Consider the following 16,877-nt stretch of genomic DNA (forward strand, 5'->3'; position numbering starts at 1 on the left):
AACAACATCCTTTGCCAAATCACGAGGATTAAGTTAACTGCAGTGAAAAGGGTAAAGAAATACCTGCCCTGCATGAGAAATCCATCTCTGGGGCTTCATCCATGGCTTTGGCATCTTCCCGGAAAACGGATTGTCAAACCCCTCCAGATCGCCCTGCATTTCACTAATAGACCCTGCAGCAGACTATCACCCCCAGAAGCAGGGCATTTATTGAGAGGTGTGAACAGTACGCTACCTGCACAGATGAAATATTCTGCGTGATAGTTTACAGTCAACAGAATAAGAACTGTACAAACCATGGCTGAAGTAACAGGATTGTCAATAACATTCAGTGGGAGATACTCCAACCCTCTGAGTAAGACTGCATCTTTCTGTTGTGTAAACTGGTCTACAAGAATGAATAAAACAAGACATCCCTGCCCCATTAGCCTTGGGAAGATTAATGCCCTCTAATCTACGCTAAATAAACTCTGAAGCATGAGGACCAATATTTAAGTCCTACACTCAGCTGCTTGCAAATTAATAGGCATCACCCTGAAATTGATATTATGAAATGCAAATATTTGCAAAAGAACAATTAAAAAATATTCCTGAAGTGCAAACGAAAGGCTCATCAGCCATGTTTGTGGTATGCACAGGGACAGTCAGAAGGCGAACGCTAATGAATCCCAGGGCAGAAATCCATGCTAAAAACCCATTAGCCCATTGGCAGTCGGTAATGGCACAGCATCTTGCACTGGGAAATAATTCTACCTGATAGTCAGAGGGCTCGGCTTAGGATGCCCTAATTTTGATTCTTTGGACACTTTGTTTGGATATAACTACCTGTATTTTTAGAAAGCTGCAGTACATGGTTCACAGTAAATCTACTTCAAACATGTGCTGATACTGCTCAAACTGATCTCATCTGCCCTGATCTGCAATTTTGGGTTAGCTAAAGTAATAAAAGAATCCTGTTAAACCTAAATTATCAAATGAAAAAGGCAATTTTCTCATTCATACTCCATTAGTTTTTTTAGTTATTGCTAGGAAAGCTCTAAAATACTCAGGCCATAAAATAAACATGTGGCTTAATGTACAGTATGTGTACTTAAGAGGATGATGGCATCTGCAGTAACTGCTCCGTACTGTCATAGTAATGGGATGCACAAATTAAGCAACAGCACATACCAAGTAAAGCATACAAAAATGTATGGCGAAAAGTAACAAGCTTTCTGCTTTTTTAAAAATAACTCTTTAATTGCTAAAAAGAAGAAATCACCAATATCCACACCTACAACACAAAATTGCAACATGGTTGATTTCGATAGATGCCTGTTACCTCTGCGCCAGTAAAACTCTACGACATTGTTATCTTCAACATTTCACTGATTAGAAGTTTATAAAAGCGTCCCCTTCCCAAATTAAATTCAATTATATATTTTCCAGTGCTGAAGTCAAATGATTAGCCTAATACAGTTTTAAGCACACAACACTGTTAATATTTTGGAAAAAAAGCACCCTAGATTCTTAAATGTTGGAAATGTAGGATGACGTATGAAAAAGCATCCGAGTATTCACTTTTGAAAATGAAATTAAGACCCTAGATCACTTAGGTATCTTTGATAATTTTACTCTCAGGCCCTTCATTCAAATACATCAGAGTACTTTCGATCAATAATTTAAATTCCTTCACAAGAGTACCACAACTAAACCTGTGAATTCACATAAGCAAGATTGCATAACCCAACCATTTACAGACATATTTTAGCATCACTTTGCAACAGCGGGCATTAGGATTTTGAGAACACAAGAATCTCTGAAATTCAACCTGTGTGCTTCTGTATCCCTTAATGGTTAGTTAAAATAGCTATCATTCAGAGCCTCTGCGGAAAGGTGCAACGAACATCTGGTTCAGACAGACTCGATGAGAATCATAAAACGCAGATTGGAGATTTCTCCTTCAGCCAGGCTTTTACAGAAATATATTTTCCTGGCTAAAAAGGATGGCACAGCACAGCTTTACAGAGGGAAATGCGAAAAAGTGAAGAGGAGAGTCCCATTTTCTTCCTCAGTAATCCCATAAAAGCAACAATCCGTTTCCATAACGGCTCTGGACATTTACCTGGCTGCTGACAGGCCCTTTCCGCATCACCTGAGGTGAGCCTGTGCTCTCCTTTTCCACGCTGTCGGTGGTAGGTACACGGCCAGAGCTGTTGCGCTCGTTATCCCCCGGGTTGCCATTAACATGACCAACTTGCTCTCCCCAGTTGCAACAACTGTGCAGGCCTACTTACTTACAGTTCAGATTTTCTTCCATTCATGGCACAAAGCTGAAAAGTAAACAACAGTTAAGAAAACATTTGCTTGCTGAAGCCCAAGCTCCCTTTGCCAGAGCCTGGACCCGTGTTTACTCACACCTCAGCACTGTTTCGTGCTCTCGCTCGGCGTTGTACAGGAACAATCATCATTCTCTTCAGGCCCCCCACTCTTATTCAGCCTTTGAGAAGTTACAAAATATAACAGGACACTGTTTTCTGAGACTATATTGACTGCACTAATTACCCACAATACTGTATATTTGCTATTAAGAAGATGAATGTGTGCTTTCAAAGTGTGACATTCAGGGCTTCGAGAATGTGAGAGGAATTAGATGGATTGTTCTGACACTTAATCCGAGGCTTCAATGTATTTTTAAAAATTTGTTTAAAACCCCAAAAAACAGCATACACATTTTAACTGTTGAACTTTTACCAGCTAAAGGAGTTTGTAAGGACCCTATCACTATGTAGTTACAACAGAAGATACACAGTTAAGGTCAGGTCACGGTTTCCAAGAACATTCACAGGGACTGAGGATGAGGAAAACGAGGGACGGATCCTGCGGGAACCTTCGGGAGACTGAGCCGCTCACTGGGGAAGTGCCTTGAGTATTGCATTCACTTCCTCTGCAACTGCTGTCAAAGCAAACTCAAACTGCTCCTGCAGAGAGAACAAACGCACGCTCTGAATAATAAACCAAATCGCTTTCCAAAAGCCTGGTGCACTCTTCTGCAGCCAAGCATCCTCAAGACATTGTTAAAAATATGAATATGCAGGATGAACTGTACACTGCAATGGAAAGGAACAGAATGTTCTGGGATTATTGATGCCATATAACACGTTTGACAGCATCTTGAAGGCAGAGTAATTTTAATGGAGAAAAATGTTGGTAGCAGAAACTAAGCTATTGGGACACAATGATGTATTGCAATTGCGTGGTCAGAAGGGTTTGGGAGTAGCTGATCACCGGCCGTTTCCTTCTGACACAGAGATGGAAAGTTGTTAACATAACTGAAGTAACATATGAAATTGGTGAGATGCTGCAAAGCAGAGCCTTTGGTTTTTCCACAACTGCTTTGAGTTGAAATCAGCTAGAATAAATATATCCTCACTTTATATCTATTATATAGAACAACTGCTTTTTGGTTTACCTGTTATTGTTCTTTTTCAGCCTCCTTTTTTAATGGCCTTTCTGCACCCACAAATTACCTAGCGATGCTTAGACCACTCCTATTTAAGAAATACTTAGGAAGACTTTTCTCTGCTATTAATTTACTATAGGCATAAAACCAAAATAACAGGTTTCTGCGCTGGGTTGGCAGAGGTGTGAAGGACAGGGGCATGAATGGCCACCTCATCTCACACACTCCCAAATTGTGTAGTCCTACAGAAGGACAAAGGAGCTTTGATTCCTCAAGGTTAACAGGTGTTATGCTTTAGAAGCAAATAATTTTTCCCAGAAATTTAGCTTCTGAAATATCTGACAGGACAACTGAGTGTTTGTGAATTTTCACATAAAAAAGAAATGTGGGCAAGTTTATTCTGAGTATAAGCAAATCATGGACACCAGACAAGGACTGTGCAGAAGTACTTTCTAGAAGTACTCCAATGGCTTAAGAGAGACGGGGTCTAGACCTGTTGAAGTCAACTGACTTTGAGAATGGAGGGCTGAGATGCACCCTGTGGAGTATCCTGAGATCACTGCTGGGGTACTATCTGTGTCTCCAATTAGAAAACTGGTGGTCTGGTAGGTACCTCCAGCTGCACAGTTTGTGCTGCCGGGGGCGGTGCGGGCTGGCTGCAGGGATGTACGCAGCGGTGGCGGATGGCTCCAGAACACAGCCAGCCCTGAAAGGTGGTTACTGGACTAATAGCATTCATTTTCCACAGTGTTTCACTTTACTGCGGAAATGTGCAGGAAGGACGGAAGAACAAGCTAGATGTGCAGCTCATACTTCAGAAAGATGGCTGACTCGTAATTTCTGCAATTCGGTGCCAGTCTTCTCTGCCTTGTCTTACCCCACTGCAGAGTCATCTCCCATGTGGAGATGCCTCAGAGAGAAGCAATGATAGGCACAGTTCCTGAGCAGAAAAAGAAGAACAAAACTCAGAATAATTTCTCAGAGACACTGGCATTCACAAATTTTGCTGTCTGCTTGGTGCTGTCAAAGCGGCATCCTTGTACGTTTGCTGGACTGCAGCCAATAGTTTTTAATCAGACATCAATTCACCCGAAAGAGTAGGACTCATCCTCGTTAAGCACAGAAAAATGGTGTATATGCCTGCCTATGCCTCCCTGCACTCCCCAAGGTCTCTGCAATGAAAGAAAAGACTGGAAATGCTGGTGGCCACCCAGGAGCAGCAGTTATATTTTAACTGGAGCACGCTGAACGTGTGAGAGGAGCTGGAGGGCAGCAGAAGCAGAGAGGGCATTCATCTGGACATGCTGTGCCAAAACCAAACTGGGTGCCTGTTCTGGCTCAGAAGCTTCAGGAAATTTGGGCTGATGCATGAGAAGTGCTCGTCTCCAGGAAAAAGAGTCTTGGCAGGAAGAGCCAGCAGCCGCTGGATCCCATCGATGCAGCCCTGCGAGGGCAGCCTGCGCAGTGTGGGAGACCCTTGCGCTGGGGCGGGGAGGAGAGGGGCAGAGCGGGTGCTCCCGGGGTGCCGATGCTCAGATGTGAGTGGGACAGCTGGTCCCTGTCGCTGCCAGTCCTTGGAGCACAGGGAGCACAACGACAGAAGAGGCTGATCGGAGCATGATGGGGTTGACACGGCGATGCAGCCAAGTTTCAGAGATGTGCAGATGCTCTTCCAAAGATGTGGGTGTTAGTTCGGAAGAAGGGAAGCTGCCCATGGTAATGAGGCTACCTAATGTGCTCTTCAGCTGACTGTTTTACAGTCAGAAAAAGCTAGTAGAACTGGGGACTAAGATATTTTAATATTAGTCCCATTGCTGAAAATAACTTACATTAAAGTTATTCACTGAGCAAATCCGCCCTTTAACTTTGTTGGTCCGAGATGTGTTCACCTTCTTGTGAAGATCTGTCAGGCTGGAGACCATCTGACCAGTGAGCACCTTTACCCCTCACGGAAGGGTACCCCTCACGTGAGCACAGGGCATCACTGCACTGCCTGAGGAAGAGCAGCTGTCTCGCCCAAGGACCATGACCAACATGAACTCCAAAGTTCAGATATGGATTTTGGAGACAAGTTCAGTGGAGACCACCAGCTAACATTAGGTGTGACCCTAAATTACTGAGGCAACAACTTACAAAATGTAATCTTTACAGCCAGAACTCAAAACTGACTGCGTAACACTGCAGTAAAAGGGACGGTAGAGCAGACACGAGATGTGCAAGGACTTAGTCTTTCTGGGATGGCGCAGCTGAGCTCTTCCCCCTCCTTCCTTCTGCATGATACACGCAGGAGAAATGCAGATAGTGCAGCTTCTATTGACGTGTATCACCACTCTCCAAAGAAAAGCCTTTGCACATATCCTGCACCTTTCCATGAGAACAACCACAGTTGTTCTCAAATCTCGAATCAAAATATTTTCAGCAATTTTAAAGGAGCTCAGTTTGTTGTTTTGTACAGCTACACTGTCATTCACATATGCTATTCGCACATACAAGGTTGACTGAAGATGAACTTAAACACCTAGCTTTGCCTGGTTGACTGAAGATGAACTTAAATGTCTAACTTTGCCTAGAAAACAGAGCCAGACAGGCATTTTTTGGTGTTGGTCCACCTATAATGTAGAGGTGACAAGAATATATTTAGAAAAAAATAATAAGCTAAGTTTCATTAAGTCTTCAAATAAAAATTCCCAGGAAAACAAACTGAGCACATGTAGCATATATGGCACAATAAAGAACCTTAGCTAAACATTACAGATTACAAGAGGAAAGATATAGAAGGAGAGAGGAAAAAAGGAAATATATATTTTTGCCATCACAGACATGCTTTCTCCTTCATTACTTCTTCCTCTCACATGTGGCATATCAATTCTATTTTACAATTCCCTTGCAAAAAAATAACAAAACCACAAACCCCATATTATGCTTCTCAGAAATGCAGAATGTCGTTATGATAATTTCATTACCATTTATTATATACAGTGTATTTTTTGAATTAAAAATTTCCAGAAGACAAAATGTTGCAAACAAATCTTTCACACGCTTATTGAAAATATGGAGCGCTGCCTGCTGGAAACACAATAACATTGGTGAAGTAAGTTGGTGTTTATTTTGCCTAGGGATATTCTGTAATTGGCATTTCTAACCTGACTTTTAATCCATTGTTTTAAATTACTCCAAGAGTCTAATATTCCTCATTTGTATTCAGTTGGGAAAGCACAGGGGTTTGTTTAAATCCATCAGAAAAATTCTCTGGGGATCGTGCATTGCTAGCATGTAACCAGATATTTATAATTTGCAAGACATTAGCTTGAATAAGTGATTTGGGTGGTTTTGAGAAAATTACAATGATGGAAGAAGGAGCAAGAGGAGACATAAGCAGTATCCTGAGAAAAATTTTCATCCTGGATGAAAACAGGATACATGTCTTTTCTGGAGCTCTTCCAGATAAATGTTTGGAGGGGAAAAACACGTTTTGCGTGAGATCTTCACAGGACTCGCGTAACTATTTCTGAGCTAAGTAAGAGAAGTTATTCGCATAATCTCATTCTTTGGTTCTGGAGCTATGATTTTCATTTGTTGAAGTCAACAAGCTGTAGTTTCTCTGCCCTGAGGAGGAAATTGGAATTTGAGCTCTATATTTCTACAGAGGTGCCATATAGTTTGGATGCATTTGCAGTGTAGTTCAGGACTTGCATCTTCCTCAGAGTAAATATACGTGACATTGGATACCGTGTGCTATATGTATTTTTTTCCAGTCTGAATAATCAAAGCAGAAGAAAGCTTTGTGCAATTTTATGTCTTGCTTGCAGATAAAGATTAGTTAGCTTTGATTGCCTCATCTTTATTTTTCATGCACTTCCTTAATTGGTAAATAATAATTAACACCCCCCCGACTGTTCTCCAGCACCACTTCTCGTAGTATTAGTGGGAAGATAAAATTATTAGGAAGAGATTCAAGAAAAGTTATGAACCAATGATTCCTGCAAAACACATTTATTTCACCTTTGTCCCTCAGCAATTTCAACCCCCTAAATGCTGCAGACTTTCCTATCAGTTCCAGCCTGGCCAAGACAGAGCGCTGTAACATTACTCTTGCTACTCAGTTTGGGGCTATAACTCTCATTTGATATTTTACAATGTCGTATACAGATTTATTTGGTCTCCATGTCATGAATGAGTTTCTTTATTGTCATATTTGTAGCTCTTAACTTGCAGCAAATACCCCAAAATATCATTCCACACATCACTGAAATTGTTAAGAGTAGAAAGTTTCACTTCCAATTTAAGGGACTACAGTTACTCCATCAGCTATTTTTTAAAGTTTTACATCGTGGAAAAATGTCAAAACTATTACAACTGTCAGGAATTGTAGAGTAAGATGTTCACCTCACCAAAGGGTACAAATATAGTCACCATGCTACACCCATAAAGGACATGGCTTTAGGCACGATGTAAGCTCTTCTGTTCAAAGATACTGAAAATGACTCAATTTCCTACAAAACTGTATTTTCTTTAATTCAAAACCTTTTTATTTCAGAAAAAAAAATCAAATGAAGCAGTTACATTCTCTTTAATGAGTTGAAGCTTTTAAAAAAATATTATATGCACAACTAAGCACAGATAGATACTCTAAGAAAATAATCCATATTTCAGGACGAAAGCAAGAACATTCTTTCAAATGCACATTTTCTTTAGTAGGTTATAGATTGTTGTCTTGACTGCCCTTCATATATGGTAATCAAGATAGATGTTGGAGATGTTACAAGAAAGAGCAGTAAACAGCAAAGAAAGTAGCCTAGATAAATCTTCAGCATAAATAAACCTCAGTTGGTAGGGAGCCAAACAGAGTAATCAGCAAGCGACCTGCGTTAAATTAGGTCATACCCTCTCTCTTCTGTCATGAAAACAACTACTGTGAAAGACCTTTAATGTATTTAAAATCCCAGTGGATTTATTGACAGTACCTTTGTCTGGACCATGCCTGGTCTCTGGTCCCTCAAGTGCTCCAGGGTAGCAGCAATATCAATCTCTTTAGCACCTGCAACAAACCACAAATTGGGCTGAGTTCAGAGCACAAGATAATCCATGCTGCATCTGTCAATCTCTTGCTATCGGGTTCCCTTTGGGCTACCAGTCCAATTGAAAATTATTACATCCATCTCTCAGCAGACTTGGCAGGCAGCTGCAATTTTTGTGTTCATATAGAAAAATAAGAGGTTGGGGCAGCTTTTATTAACATTAATTCAAGAAAAGCCTGAGAAAAACAAATTCTTAAAAATGCCTCTGCACCTAGAGCAGAATATATTTTGTAGAACCTCAGGGTCTGTTGTGGCAATGCCACCGAGTGCCCCTTTGTCACTTCTAAGAGCATGCACTGAATTAAGGGCCCAAACCACACAAAGATTTATGCTGATAAAACAAGGTTTAGGTGAACTTTTGTCATCTGCAGCTGAGATCCTGATAACATGTCTGTGACTTGCTAGTTCAGGACCTGCCAGACCATCTCGCTGCGTGATCACTGTTCCTGCCTGCAAATCTATGGCATTTTCTTTAGGTCATACTTTGGGTCTCTGGACACCGCTGCTGTGTAGCGACCGGCAGCACCAGCACGCAGAGAACAGGCACGCAGAGCCTCACTGCTGCGGGGGCCAGCTCCCTTCCCGGGTACAACTGGAGGTGCTTTCTTTTCGAACATGATCTGTGGAGAGCAAAGCAAGTCCTTCTGCTTCTCACCTTCCTTATAACAACGCAGAGCCTGGAGAACCGAAGGGCATGGGGAGATTACGATTTCCTCCAGTTTCACAGAATCACAGAATCACTAGGTTGGGAAGGACCTTCAAGATCATCAAGTCCAACCATTAATCCAGCGCCACCATGTCCCCTAAACCATGTCCTGAAGCGCCACATCCACATGTTTTTTGAACACTTCCAGAGATGGTGACTCCCCCCCCTCCCTGGGCAGCCTGTTCCAATGCCTGACCACTCTCTCGGTGAAGAAATTTTTCCTAATATCCAATCTAAATCTCCCCTGGTGCAACTTGAGGCCATTTCCTCTTGTCCTATCGCTAGTTACTTGGGAGAAGAGACCAACACCCTCATTGCCACAACCCCCTTTCAGGTAGTTGTAGAGAGCGATAAGGTCTCCCCTCAGCCTCCTCTTCTCCAGACTAAACAACCCCAGTTCCCTCAGCCGCTCCTCAGAAGACTTGTGCTCCAGACCCCTCACCAGCTTCGTTGCCCTTCTCTGGACACGCTCCAGCAAAACGTTTGAAACGTTTCAAAAGCCCCCTCCTCATTTTCCTTAAGTGTCTAACCATATACATGTTTTTTGAAGGCATTGAGAGGAAATCGGGATTTTGGTCCCTCCTGTCAGTACCTGTATGAAGTCCAAGAGTAGAAGTCCAACTGAAAACCTTTTGAGCTGAGAAGTTCAGCTACAGCGTTTGTCTCTCTCATATCTGTCCCCTTTTGCATCTTGGAGGAACATCACACAGTGCCATCAGGCAGACGGGCAGAGGGTCACCCTGGCCCAAGTGTGACTGCCCCATCTTCGCCTCCCTATCCTCTACTGCCCTGGACGTTCATATGTTCTTCTAGGGCAGATGGGGTCTGTAGCCTCTAAAAGTTAGGAAGATGCTGACCTCAGGTCTCCCCTCTTTTGTATATACACTTTCATCATTAGATGGTTTATCAAGGACAGGGATTGGCTACAGTTCTGAAATCTGCTGTGTTTTGAAGGATATTCAATGGTGTGCTCTGGAGAAGACTGTGGCCCTTCTTTGGTGTGCAAACTGACAACCATTTCCTATTGCCTGGCCCTAGGAATCTCCTGGCCCAGCCTGTGCCCATTTGGGACTTCCTTCTGGAGGCATTTAAATCTCCCCAACTATTCACAAGGGTCTCAGTGCCTAACCTGTGGGCCATGCACCTGCTGCAACAGCTAACGTGTACACATCTAGAACATATGCTTGTCTAGTTCCAAGGACTGGATTTGCAGGATTGGACCCAGTGTTTACCGCTTTTCCTGTAACTTTTGTAATTTAAGGGCTTAAATCTAACTGTAATTAGGTTCATGTCAATGTAGACATCATGCACCTTCTCATTTACCCAAGTCAACTATAACTCTGCACTATCTTTTAAAAAATTCAGAAAAGCATCTAATAGGGAATGGTTTAATTTGGTTTCCTTTGATAAGATATGAGAAGATATTTAAAAAGAACATTAGCTCTAGAAGAATAATTGATTTGCAATACATTCTTCATATCGATGAAAACATGTTCTTAGCTGTATCAGAAATGGAATGAATTAATTCTGTAAATGTAACAGTGACAACTTAGAAAAGGTATCTGACAGATACTTCTGCTAATTACCACAGGCTGGGGAATTGTAGGGTATTTGTTTTTTTCCCCTTCACACATCATACAGGAATTTACAGGGATGAGCTTTGGAAACAACAGGACATTTTATATTAAAATGAAAAAACCCCAAACCTCCTTACAATGGAGCAGAGCAATACATACACACATATGCTGTAACTGATAACAGTAATTATACCTTAAGTCTGTCGCAGGTTTTGCAGCGGCAATTCATCTGGAAAGCATCAGTAAAGGTACATTCTTTGTAAATCCTCGCACTGGTGTAACGCAGTAGCTCATTTCAGTGTTTAGTCTCACACATGTACGTGCAATTAGGTGGGAATTTCCTGTTCCACCACAGACGTCCATAGGAGCAAGTACCGCACACACCCTACAGCCTCACTTGTGGCCTCATCAGATTACCAGGAACTAAAATGTCCCGGTGGTATCCTGGCCCAACATCAGAGGAATTCTCCCTTTTGGAAATTAAGATATGAGAAAAATTTAAGACACCAACATCCATGGATGAGGTTAGCCACAGTCCTGAGCCAGCCTCCAAGATGTGCTGCAAGGATGGACCTGGAGATCCTCCCAGTGGAGCTGGCAAGCTCACGTGCCACATGGGCTTCCCCATGGTTGCAAACATGTATGTCCCCCCTACAGTGAGGGATGGTCTCTATTTGAAACTACTCTAGCCTCTGACCAACACAGTTACATATTACGTGCTGGGAGAAGGTTCATGACAAGACCTAATAACGCTCATTAATGGCCAGACGGACTTCTGAGCCTACCTTTGAAAGAGTTAATTCCTCCATTTCTGTGGTGCAGACTGCAGGCATTTACAAGTGAACTGATGCTAGCTTTGTTCAACGGAACATCATTAACAGAACGATATGCCTAATAGTATGAACAACGCCCGATTATAAAATCCTGATTTAGGAAAACTCCAAAGCATATGCTTGCACTGGACCATAAGAATAGTCCTAGTGGGCCTGTGTGATTAACAGGAAGCTTTTTTTTGAAGTGTTTTGTCAGTAGAATTCCCTGAAACATCAGTTGTTACTGATTAGTGTCCCCCCGTCCATGGGTTGTGACCAGCAAGTCATCCACAAGCACTTCTGATGTCCTTAGCCATAGGTAATTAAAAGGAAAAGGAGAGCAAAGTATGATTTTGCCCAAAGCACATATCTTGTTGAGAGGCCAGGGGATTAGAGGCAAGGTAAAGCAGAGGCAGAAATTGGTTTGCTACCTCCTTTTTTCCGTTTCTGAACACCTCTGACTCTATGGTGATAGGAACTACCTAAGTGCCTACAGAGGCTGATCAACAAAACTTACTGCTGCAGATATGGGCATCCGTTTTGGAAGAAAAATATCTTGGAACAAGAAAATTCACAGGAAAAAAGGATGAAATCAATGGCATAGGATAAAGCCAGCATGACTTGTTTTCTCTCTACATGAGCAAACCTCTCTTCCTCCCCCACATCCATCACTACATGTTCTGCATCTATTATCCTATTGTACCTAAAACAGATGAGTTTAAACACATATTGCTGGTCCACTATTAAATCTTATTTCATGATGAAGGCTTTTTTTCTATTCAAACTTATGCTAGATTGCTGTTATATGATATAAATGAAGCTCGCTTCCACTGATGTGTGTGATAGTCTGTAGAAAGTTCTCCAGTGACAGAAACGGACAAAGGAAGAGGTTTTCAAGGCACAAAGGGAGGTCTGAACCCAACCTGCACTCACAGGTGAGAGGAGCTCAGTGTTTAACTGCACTGTGAGCTTTCAACTCTCTTTGGAATTATTTTGTTGAAATCTGACACAAATTCAACATCTTTTTCACCATGCTGAGGCTTTCTCTTTAATCTGAGAGTACAGCAGTATGGCATAACATTCTACACTACTCAATAACGCTTTATTTATGCTTTTGAGCTATTTCAGGTGACAAACAATACAGCATATGTTACATGACATTGGGAGAGAGGAATATTGCATCTAAGGACATTAGGGTCAAATCATGCTCTTACTGAGATGGCCCTGACACATCCACACACTGCTAAGGTATTTTAAACACTGCTTATCTGGAAAGCCCACACATGAACTAAATTTGATGCAGTGGTTTAGAGTACAAGCTGGAAGAACTTGACCCTCTGATTCCAAGGTTATACCATTATTGGAAGTGTTTTGCTCAGGCTACAAAACTATGAAGTAAAATAACAGATGGAGACATCAATTTATTGCCATACAACAAATAATCTAGAGGTAGGGTTAAAAATACTAGGCTGGAGAGCACTGACAACTGGAAAAGAGAACACAAAATGTGTCAAAAAGGCAATATTTTCTATCTTTTCTCTCCACCAATACATATAGCTCTGCTTAACAGTGCTACTGGTTTCAGAAAATAAAGAGGGGGATGAAAAAGGAAGAATTTAAAGAATAAAGAACTGCCTTTTCACCTTTTGACTGTATTTTACTCTGCAGGGAATAAATTTGGTTTGTGTTTGTGACAGGTTCCTTTTTCGTAACGGATTTCCTGGTTTGTTTTAAATGAACGTAAAAATGTAACTTAGTGTGAGACTGAACTGATGTTGTACCAGCAGTGTTGTGAAGAATGACTGTGCAATGTGCAATGCTGTTTTTTTTAAACAGAACATGCATTTGCAGTAATTCACTGTGAGCCAGGTACTGCTAGCCTTCCCCCTGCCCGTAGCAGCTCAGTGAGCTAGCTGAGCAAACACCTCCAAAAGCACTTCCACACCAGTGCAAGGCAGATTTGAACTTCCGTAATTAACTATCATCCTCGTAAAGGCTTGAAGCATTCACAGTGAGTGCACAACAACGCACATCAGGAACATTAACTGGATAAAATAAAAGAAAACAAGAGAAGATGCAAGCTGAATTATATTTCGCCCCCAAGGAGAAAAAGCGGTTTCTGAAGTTTAGGGTCATATCCTTTACAACCCTTTCTCTCCCCGCGGGCGCCAATGCAGGATGCATGCTGGCACTTAACAGCTGGTGCTCCTGATTAGCAGATCTCAAGGGGTTAAAGTGTTTGCCCTTAGATAGTGGCATAAGTGAAGTATCCAGCACGTCATAAAAACGTGGGTAAAAGTTGAATTCCCTTTTCCTCCTGCAATAAGTAACGAGCTAGCCAAATTCTGCTGCAATAGGCTCCATGAGCCAATTGCAGCAGCTTGCAATATTTAAAATCATCATGAATTACCTAATGTTAGTTTTACGACTATAATAATGAAAACTTCCCTCTCTTCTTGTCCCCCTAAACACGGCAGGGGACCTATTTTGATAAGCACAAGACACATGAGAAAACCTCTGTGGAGGACAAACCCTTCTACCTTGCAGCAGCATTGCTGTCACTGCGATGGCACAGGAGTATGACAGACGCAGTTTGTTGAGAGGGGTAACATCTTTTAATGTATCAGCTGGGAAGAAACAATGAGGACATATCATTAAAAAGTGGTTTTCAGGTTCAGCAAACTACAGAGCTAGTGCACCTGAAAATGTGCTGGTTTTTCTTTGTCAGTTATAAGAACAATCAGTATTTGTTACATAAATGTATGAAGATTTTGGCTTAATTAAGGCTAACTTTGAGATTTTATTTTTACATAATAGGCTTGAACATACTTGGACTTAAAGTCAAAAGTCCTATTTTATTCATTACTAATGAAAAGTGCAATGTAGATTCTGTGAGACTGATAGAATTTTATATTAAAGGGCTGTATTAAAAGGAATATTTTAGATTCTAGATGCTCTGAATTTTCTGTGTATTTATAAAAATAAAATGATCCTTAAATACTTCATCAAAGCAGTTATTTGTGCTGGGTTCTTTTTAAATAACCCAAACTGAAGAGTTTTCTTTGTGAATGTTTCACAAATACATATCGCTCATAAATATTAAATTAAAAAGGATTTTTCTAGCTGGGAACAACTTTCAGATGTACTGGCATACAGCCTCCAAAAGATAATGATTATAACTCTGCAGAACAGCTATAAATTTGTTACTGTGAGACCTAAAGGATGGCTTGGTCATTAGGGTGCTCTGTTTAGATACATTTGAATTCTCTTCCAAACTGAGACTCTGACTCCCTGCACCACTTCGGTTAAATCATTAAATTCACCCCTTGTTTCACACCATCATTTATAAAATGAACCATCTTTTTCTTACCTAATAAGTTGTTATGAAAGCAAATCCATTAATGATTACAAGGTACTTGGATGCTAGAGAGGTGAGGACCTAGATAGATACTCTACTTTTTTTTCCAATACCCTCTGCACCTCCTTCTGTTCCCCTTGATCATAAAGTGATCACAAAGCTGAATATATGATGTAGGAGTCATGCTGAGTGGTTGTAAATGTGGGATTATTAGCACTGTTACTATTCCTCCTTAAGGACATGGTGATGATCTGTGTTTATCTCAACAGAAAAAAAAAGGAGTTCTAAGGGGAATACAGAAATGACTTGCCAAGTGCCTTTCTTTTTGCAGCAGTAAGTATTCCATTTCATTCTAATCAGAAATTACTTGTTTAATGCATCTTTTTATATTTATTATATTTTACTGATTTTGAATTTGTCCTTGAAGGGCAAAGGTACTTGTTGGGTCAGATTAAAAACTGGCTTATTAAAATCTTGAAGGAAGAGTCCCTAATATAGTTCTTTCTGCTGCTGTTGCTAGAAGCTGAAAAAGATCCAATTAATATTTGCAAGATGCTGCTGATCAGCAGCCTTTTAGCCTGAGTCATGCACGGCACAGTATTCGCAGGCAGTCGGGAGCGCCATGGAAAAATCACTTGTAATATTATGAAATAGCAAAAATACACGTGAGAAAAAAAATAAGGACAAAAATACAATGTCACCAAGGACAATCAGCTGTCTCATCACAGCGTGTCTGTGTTTAGGAAGAATACAAGTGGTTTTCATGTTTGGGTGATGACTGCATGACTCACGCCTAAAAGTGATGCTTCATGGTCAAAGCAAACTCGGGCACGGCGGCTTTATGCTGCCTTTCTTCCCTCCCTGTGTGAGGACCCTGACAAACAGGCTTTCTTAAAACAACATTTTCTGGCCCTTTTCTGCGTTCAGCTTTGCCTTAGCAAGGAGGTAGACAGTGAACTGTGGAGACCCAATGACAGAAACCTCCTAAAGGACAGAAAGCAACTAGAACCAGGTCTGCCAGGAGCCTGATACACAAAAAGGGCCCGTCTATACTGCCGGCTGTGATAGGGTATGAAACAGAAGTGGGCTCTCTGAGGAGTTAGGAGGGTAAATCAGCACCCATGGACTATTACAATGTGACAGCTGTGCTGGTCTCAATGCCCAAGCTAGCTGGACACAGCACAGATACGCAAAGCTTTGCAACGCCCCCAAAGCTCCAGGTGTCTCCAGCTTCCCACCGACAACTTCTAAAAGGATGGCTTGCGTAGCTGTTCCAGCAAGTGTTTGCCCCATTGAGTACTTAATGTTGTAGCGGAACATTTAATCACACCATATGAGGGGCAAACTCAATCTGATTAAAGAAGAAAGGGTCATAACTAGGGGGAGTGTTACACCACTTCTTCACTGACCATTAGTTTTAATGGCATACCGGTAATATTTACTAACTAGCTTAGTCTCAAAGGCCCAGCCTCATCTCATCTACTCCAGCCATCCTTGAAGTTCGAATCGGAGTTAGTCATCTCTTCTCCCAACAGCTAAGAGAGAGAGGGGAAGCTCTGATGGGCAATTCATTTGCCTGAGAATTATCCTCCAGAGGTGCGTACCATTCTCCATTGATGACTGAGGAGATCTAGACAACTAGGTTAGGCAAGATGCTTAACGGGAGGTGCTTTATACGGCTAAACTTAGCTGAAATGAACTGGGTTGAAAAGACTTGAGTTTCCGCACTGCAGTTTTGGGGTCTTGAATGTTAGAATCTGCCAGATCTAATGGTGTTTGAGATCTGTGTTTTGTGCCTGTTGTCCCCTTGTCCCTCACCCCCCAGTTTGACAATTTTAACGGAAATGGCAAAAGAAAAAGCAACATGCAATCACAATGAAAAGACAAACCGGTTGCAGTATAGT

The 16,877-nt window shown here is 41.5% G+C and overlaps 1 protein-coding gene across 1 annotated transcript in view; it reads right to left on the reverse strand.

Annotated features, from left to right (window-relative positions):
- Positions 1 to 2,184: 2,184 nt before the first annotated feature.
- LOC104624324 (receptor-type tyrosine-protein phosphatase N2-like) overlaps positions 2,185 to 16,877 on the reverse strand; it is a gene marked incomplete at its 5' end in the record, with an annotated part of 88,247 nt that continues 73,554 nt past the window's right edge. The window contains 2 exon segments of the mRNA XM_010291661.1: positions 2,185 to 2,960; positions 8,407 to 8,480. Coding sequence (XP_010289963.1) covers positions 2,889 to 2,960; positions 8,407 to 8,480 — 146 coding nt within the window.

This window comes from Phaethon lepturus, unplaced genomic scaffold (genome assembly GCF_000687285.1).
Source record: "Phaethon lepturus isolate BGI_N335 unplaced genomic scaffold, ASM68728v1 scaffold517, whole genome shotgun sequence".
Taxonomy (NCBI): domain Eukaryota; kingdom Metazoa; phylum Chordata; class Aves; order Phaethontiformes; family Phaethontidae; genus Phaethon; species Phaethon lepturus.